At 47.3% G+C, this 7,267-nt stretch overlaps 1 protein-coding gene across 2 annotated transcripts; it reads right to left on the bottom strand.

Annotated features, from left to right (window-relative positions):
* Window positions 1–2,152: 2,152 nt before the first annotated feature.
* On the bottom strand, window positions 2,153–6,106 carry ARL11 (ADP ribosylation factor like GTPase 11). Of its 2 annotated transcripts, XM_021929631.2 has the most exons (3): window positions 5,797–6,046; window positions 4,298–4,380; window positions 3,159–3,967 (listed from the first exon to the last, which is right to left on the bottom strand). In XM_021929631.2, exon 3 carries the CDS (start codon window positions 3,947–3,949, stop codon window positions 3,359–3,361), a length of 591 nt encoding a protein of 196 aa, XP_021785323.1. In that variant the 5' UTR covers window positions 3,950–3,967; window positions 4,298–4,380; window positions 5,797–6,046; the 3' UTR covers window positions 3,159–3,358. The 2 variants fall into 2 exon arrangements, with proteins under 2 accessions (XP_003913933.1, XP_021785323.1); XM_003913884.5 differs by lacking the exon at window positions 4,298–4,380 and having other exon boundaries at window positions 2,153–3,967; window positions 5,797–6,106.
* Between the last annotated feature and the right edge of the window lie 1,161 nt (window positions 6,107–7,267).

Below are 7,267 nucleotides of genomic sequence, written 5' to 3'. Positions count from 1 at the left end.
AAAAATTAGCTGTGCGTCTTGGCGGGCACCTGCAGTCCCAGCTACTCGGGAGGCTGAGGCAGAACAGTGTGAGTCCTGGAGGCGGAGCTTGCAGGGAGCCGAGATCACACTACTGCACTCCAGCCTGGGCTACAGACGGAGACTCCGCCTCAAAATAAAATAAAAATAAAAATAAAATAAATAAATAAAATGCTGCCCACCAGCTCAGGGAAGTTTGAGGAGGCAAGTTGTCTGTCTTAGAACATAAAGGTAAGGAAAAAAAAGTCACCTGTCACATACGGAATCCCTAGGGCCCGTGCATTGAATGGTTGCACAGTTCAGATATATACTACCTCTGAGGTCCAGGAGCCCCAGGTAGAGAAACTGACATAATATTTGGTCTAAAATAATTGAAATCCCCAGGATCCTAGTAGATACCACTCTGTGGAAATGTTGTTACAGACCAGGGCACATGGGAGTCACACAGGAAAAACAACTCCTACTGAAGATGAGCTCACAATAAAAAATGACAAATCATGCGAGGAAATGAGCCTCCATGAGTGACAGCCAACAAATACATCTGGCAGGGTAGTTGGGAGTGCAGATAATGGAACAATCTGAAAGCAGCTATAACCAAATGTGTACCCACCCTTCAAAAGCTGAACCCAGCAGTTCCAGCCCGACCCATCCTGGTTCTTCAGCACTCACCTTCTCAAGTTCATGGCATTCCAGTCCTTCCGGTATGCAGACTCAGTCTTGAGCCCTCTGCAAATTCTTCCTCTCTCAACTGTTTTTCTTAATAATAGCTCTCAGTTCTCTCATCTCTCTTCCACTCCCTCCTTTGCTGTGATGGTCATCCAGCTGATTTCCTGCCTTCCCAGCTCCAGGGTTCCCTTTTCTCTGTTTCACCCCCACACTGCCACAAAATTATCCTCCTAAATGGCAAGTCCCATGATTTTTCTTCCTTGACCCAAACCCCTGATTATTGAAATTCAAACAACCTGCCCAAATTGGACCCATTCCATGTTTTGTTTTCTATCATGATGTCACCCTTACCCACCCCTCAACCCAAGCCTCTGTTGCAAGTACACTTGCTTACTTATCTTTCTTACACCCCCGTTCATGCTTCCAAGCAGTCTCTTCCCTCTCATTAGAAGGCTCTCCCCATCATGTCTGCTGGCTGAAAGCCTACCTAGCTTCAACCTTCTAGAAGCATGATGTTGTAGAAAAATGCAGCATTAGCACGAAACAGGTCTGATTTCAAATTCCAGATGTTACTTTATAATTCTGTGCCTCAAGCAACAAGAGGTCACAACCTGTCTGAGCCTCAGTTTGTAGTTTTATAAAATGGGAATAATATTTTGCAGAGTTGTGAGAATTAGAGACAGTCTATGTAAAACGCCAAGACCACAGAGCTTGGTCCAAGTAAGTGCTCGAAAAACAGTTGCTGAACTGAGTCTCTCTCCTCACATTTTTATGGGAGTTATGTCTTTACTGTCTCACCTTCCATGAGGCCTGAGGCCTTATCTCATTCATCTTTGCATCCCTACTGTCTAACACAGTGTCTTGAAACATGTCAATTGACAAGTACTGGAAATAACAGGCATGCCTAACCTGGTGTTAGAAGAGGGTCCTGATGGATCTCAGACTTTAGAAGGGTACTGATGGCCAATTTATACTGCATGACTCCAGAGAGAGAGAGAACCGATCCAGGATAAGGAGGAATATCTAACATTCAGAGCTGTTTAACATGAGAACAGGTGCTAAATATAAGCCACTTGCCATTAAAAAAACTCAGATTACAGAAAGTGTTCTGGGGTTGGATGAGGGATACAACCACCACATCAGTGATTAACTTTTGGGAGTCACAGATGTCTTTGAAAATCTGGTAAAAAGTTGTGGATCTCCTTCCCCAGAAAAATGGCCCAAAATGTAACATTTTACAAATAATTTCAGGAGCTTCATGGATGCTAGGTAGTGATCACCTGATGAACCTTCTAGGATGCTATGGTCAACCTCCCTTTTCTCTATCAATCATGAGACAGAAGGCATTCATCACTGTCATCTGTATCTTCAGAATTCACAACTCCCACCTAAAGCACATGATTCATATTGGAAAGCTCAGTACTTTTGCCACAAACTAAATGCTCTAAAAAAATTTTTTTTGGTTAAATGAATGAATAAATAAAATATTTTATTGATCTGATCTTTAAGGAAAGATATGTGCTACAAGAAGGAGAAAAGAGAAGGAAAAAAAAAAAGAAACAGTTTTTGAAAAAGATCAACACAAGATGCCATAAAATCGGGAGAGGCTAATTAGCATAAGAAAAAAAAAAGAGGATAAATTTTGGATGGCGTGAACTTCCAGCCTCTTGCCCAGGGAATATCTAACCTGCAGACCCCTGCTGTTGTGTGGTCCCTGCCTAGCTTGCCTTCCGAGTGACAATGGCACATCCCCAGGGGCCACTGGGAAAAATCACTCATAAGGATCCGTGATCCATTGTGACATGTCCAGATGATATTTGAATTTGACTTTTTTTTTTTTTTTCTTTTTGGAGACACAGCCTCTCTTTGTCACCCACGCTGGAGTGCAGTGGCACAATCTCAGCTCACTGCAACCTTCACTTCCTGGGTTCAAGCGATTCTTCTGCCTCAACCTCCTGAGTAGCTGGGACTGCAGGCATGCACCACCATGTCTGTCTAATTTTTGTATTTTCAGTAGAGATGGGGTTTCACCATGTTGGCCAGGCTGGTCTTGAACTCTTGGCCTCAAGTGATCTGCCTGCCTCAGCCACCCAAAGTGCTGGGATTACAGGCATGAGCCACTGCATCTGGCCTCAAATTTGATTTTAAAACCTCTTTCCCTATTTGATAATTTAGGTTTCTATTATTATGCAACCAGTGGCTACTCTATCATGATATATTGCTTCAATCATACTTGGTAACGAGCTATTAAATGAAGTAGGTTGAGATTTTTTTTTCTTAGAGTATTATTATTATTATTATTATTATTGAGACAGGGTCTCACTCTGTTGCCCAGACTGAAGTGCAGTGGCGCAATCTCAGCTCACTGCAACCTCTACCCGCCGGGCTTAAGCAATTCTCCTGCCTCAGCCTCCCAAGTAGGTGGGACTACAGGCACACGCCACCATGCCCGGCCAATTTTTTGATTATTAGTAGAAATGGGGTCTTGTGATGTTGCTCTCCAACTCCTGGGCTCAAGGGATTCTCCCACTGTGGTCTCCCAAAGTGCTGGGATTACAGGTGTGAGCCACCGGGCCAAGCCAGCATTTCTTGTTTGATAGACTGAGCGTAAGTTTCTCAAGGATCAGCTGGTTCTTCTAGTTTGTATGAGCAAAGATATGCTGCTCTGTCTGGATCAAGATCTCTTGCTGTCTCCACGCTCAGCCCCACCGGCTCTCTCCTGGAGACACAGGCATCTGCGAGATTTCAGGAGGCTCCGCAGGCTCTGCAGGGCCTCGGGCAGCCCCTCCCCAGTGAGGGCACTGCAGCCCCGGAGCTCCCAACAGCGGTCCTGGAATCTCTCTAGACTCAGCCTGTTTCTGATCTTAAGCAGCGGAAGTGCATCAGGTGCCTCCTGCTTGTTGGCCAGCACCAAGAAGGGGACGCCAGCCATGTTGGGGTCACTCAGGACTTCCGTGAGCTCAGCCGCTGACTCGGGTAAGCGGGCTTCATCTGTGCTGTCCAGGACGTACACGAGGGTATCTGTGCCTTCCAGATAGTCCTTCCAGCTGGCCCTGAGCGGGGCCTGCCCCCCAACGTCCCAGAGAGTCAGTGACACGTGCCCAGGAGCTTCCAGAGGCTCCACGTTGAAACCAACAGTGGGCAGGGTCTCCACCAGCTGGTGGCCCTTCAGCTTGTAAAGGAGCGTGGTCTTGCCCGCCGAGTCCAGGCCCATCATCACCACCTGGGCTTCTGCCTTGTGACCTCTGGAATTCACAGAACCCATAGTGACCACTGCTGAATCCTAGGGGAGAAAGGCCAGGGGCAACATCAGTTACTGTCTTCTGAAGGAAGACAAATCCATCCTGGTATGGTGGCTCACACCTGTAATCCCAGCACTGTGGGAGGCCAAAGCAGGAGGATCACTTGAGCCCAGGAGGTTGAGACTAGCCGAGGCAGCAAAGCAAGAACCCGCCTTCTCTACAAAAATTGAAATTAAAAATGGAGCACAAATTTGTGCAGGCAAACAACAGAAGAGCTTTTCCAAAATAGGAAAAGTCTTTACAGGGTCAGATTTTAAACAGATGCCTGGGCATCGAAGGAAGTGAGGGTGTGTGAGTCACAATCAGCTAACCTGTCTCTGGGTCAGATAAGAGTGGTCCCTGGGTAGAGAAGATCAGGAGCCTCCTGGAAGACATGGAATGTTGACTCACATTCCTGAGGAGTTAAAACAAAGAGGCAAAATGAAGTTCCAGTCAGACAGACCTGGTTCAGTAGAAATTATAGGACGATGTCTTCAATTCTTGCTGGTCTGTGGCTTCTAACCTGTTCTCCTCCTATAAGCCTAAATGCTGAAATGGAAGCTAAGTTGGGTTCCATGCACAGAGTGAGGAGGATGGTTCAGCTCACAGTGACCTCTCTTTAGAGCTTCCCAAGGACCAGTACTATGTCTTGGAAACACAGTGAGGTGTCACTTAATGACAGGGACACATTCTGATAAATGCTTCATTAGGCATTTTCATCGTTTTACAAAATCATAGATTGTAATGACACAAACGTGGATGGCCTAGTCTACTCCACGCCTAGGCTATATGGTATGGCCCGTAGCACTGTGTTACAATAGCCTACAGTACCCATTACAGGAATGCTGTACCAGGTACATTACCAGGTACACCGGTACAGCATTCCTGTAATGGGTACTATAGGCTATTGTAACGCAGTGCTAAGTATTCCTGTATCTAAATATAGAAAAGGTAGTGGTTGTGCCATGACGCTAAGCTGAAAAATTCTTATTTATAAGAATTATAATCTTATGGGACCACCGTTGTACACACGGTCTGTCGTTGACTGAAATGTCTTCATGCAGTGCCTGACTGGGGCTATTTATAAATACTGTTTACTGGGGGCAAATTTATGAGTCAGAGCAAAGTAGTTTCCTCCACTGTCTTACCAAGGTCAATGACTTCTACAACGCACCACATGTGCTTTATTGTTTGTTTTTGTTTGTTTTTTGAGACAGGGTCTCACTCTGTCGCCCAGGCTGGATTGCAGTGGCATGATCACAGTTCACTGAAGCCTCGACTTCCCAGGCTCAAACCATCCTCCCACCTCAGCCTCCCCAGTAGCTGGGACTATAGGCATACGCCATCACACATTTGTGTTGTTGTTATTGTTTTGAGACAGGGTCTCACTCTGTCACCCAGACTGGGGTGCAGTGGCGCAATCATGGCTCATCACAACCTCTGCCTCCCCGCAACCTCTGCCTCCTAGGTTTGAGGGATTCTCCTGCCTCAGCCTCCCGAGTACCTGGGATTACAGCTACTACTACCACCCGGCTAATTTTTGTATTTATATTAGAGATGAGGTTTCACCATGTTGGCCAGGCTGGTATTGAACTCCTGACCTCAAATTATCCACCCGCCTCGGCCTCCCAAAGTCCTGGGATTACCCGTGTGAGCCACCGCGCCTGGTCACATATGTTTTTAAAGAATCCCAAATTTTAAGACATATGACCTGTTCCCAACTTAGGCGATGCCTGGGTGGAACTGAGAAGGGACATCTCAACTTCCGGGGTGGGGGTGGAGGGATATTAGCTGCCCCTGGAGGAGTAGAAAAGTAAAAAGTTAAAATTACCTCTGCGATACTATTAGACTGCGGCTGTGAGATCCTCCGTGGCTCTCCTCCCCTATGGAGTTGCTTTCTGCTGGCCGGGCATGTCCCAAGAGCGACATGGGAAGGAAGCAGAGCAGCCGTTGCTGCTTCTCCTTTTTCTGCTTCCTTTTCCCAGGTGGCTTCGGGGCGGGGCTGGTGTCGCGGCCCCTCCCTCAGCCCTAGGGCGCCTCAGAGCAGTCAAACTGCTGGGCTCGCCGCAGAGAGGTCCCCAGCTCTACAGGTCCTGGCAGAGCAAGGCCCAGTGACAGCTCCATTTTCTAGCAACTCAAGACTTGGTGCCTGAAGGAGGGAGCACGAGCTCAGAGCTGTGTCCAGGCGCAGCCGCCTTCTCTCTTGCCTCAGAATCCTCTGAGCTCCTCGCGGAGAATTCTGACCTCTTCCTTTCAGCGCATGCCTCGAGGTTTTTCTGGTGCCTAGAGATTCTCTGCTTTGCTTGGAATCACACATGGTTTGTTGTTGTTGTTGTTGTTTTGTTTTGTTTTCTATTCGAGACAGAGTCTTGTTTTGTCGCCCAGGCTGGACGGCAGCCTCCGCTTCCAGGGCTCAAGCGATCCTCCCTCCTCAGCCTCCTAAGCAAGTGGGATTACAGGCAGGTGCCACCACGCTCAGCTAACTTTTGTATTTTTCGTAAAGACGGGTTTCACCATGATGGCCAGGCTGCAGATGTGTTCTTTTAAAAGCTGCCTATGACCGGGCGCGGTGGCTCACGCCTGTAATTCCAACACTTTGGGAGGCCGAGGCGGGTGGATCATGAGGTCAGAAGTTCGAGACCAGCCTGACCAACATGGTGAAACCCCTTCTGTACTAAAAATACAAAAATTAGCTGGGCGTGGTGGCACACACCTGTAGTCCCAGCTACTTGGGAAGCTGAGGCAGGAAAATCACTTGAACCCGGGAGGCAGAGGTTGCAGTGAGCCGAGATCACACCACTACACTCCAGCCTTGGTGACAGAGCAAGACTCTGCCTCAAAACAAAAACAAAAACAAAACAAAACTGCCTACATATGATGAAAACATTCTTTAAAAGGTATATATGTTGCAGATCAACCTTTAAAATTGTGTTAATGTAGTGATTAAAGTTACTGTTCAGTTTTTTCTTGAATGGTGTCACTGTGTTTTTCCCAGTAAAAATGACACCTCTAGAAAATGTAATTTTTTAAAAATTGGCTAGTCGCCGGGCACGGTGGCTCATGCCTGTAATCCCAGCACTTTGGGAGGCCAAGGCAGGAGGATAGCTCGAGCTCAGGAGTTTGAGACCAGCCTGGACAACATGGTGAAACCACGTCTCTACAAAAAATAATAAATTAACCAGGCATGGCGGCATGTGCCCGTCGTTCCAGGTACTTGGGACGTTGAGGCCAGAGAATTGCACGAGCCCAGGAGGCGGAGGCTGCAGTGAGCTGAGATCACAGCACTGCACTCCAGCCTAGAA

Source organism: Papio anubis, chromosome 15 (genome assembly GCF_008728515.1).
Source record: "Papio anubis isolate 15944 chromosome 15, Panubis1.0, whole genome shotgun sequence".
NCBI lineage: Eukaryota > Metazoa > Chordata > Mammalia > Primates > Cercopithecidae > Papio > Papio anubis.
The sequence above is the reverse complement of the archived record's forward strand: the minus strand, read 5'-3'. Positions and strand labels throughout refer to the sequence as shown.

Excerpts from the sequence above, each read along its gene's own strand:
- ARL11 (XM_003913884.5), bottom strand. The coding sequence starts at position 3,949 with ATGGGTTCTGTGAATTCCAGAGGTCACAAGGCAGAAGCCCAGGTGGTG.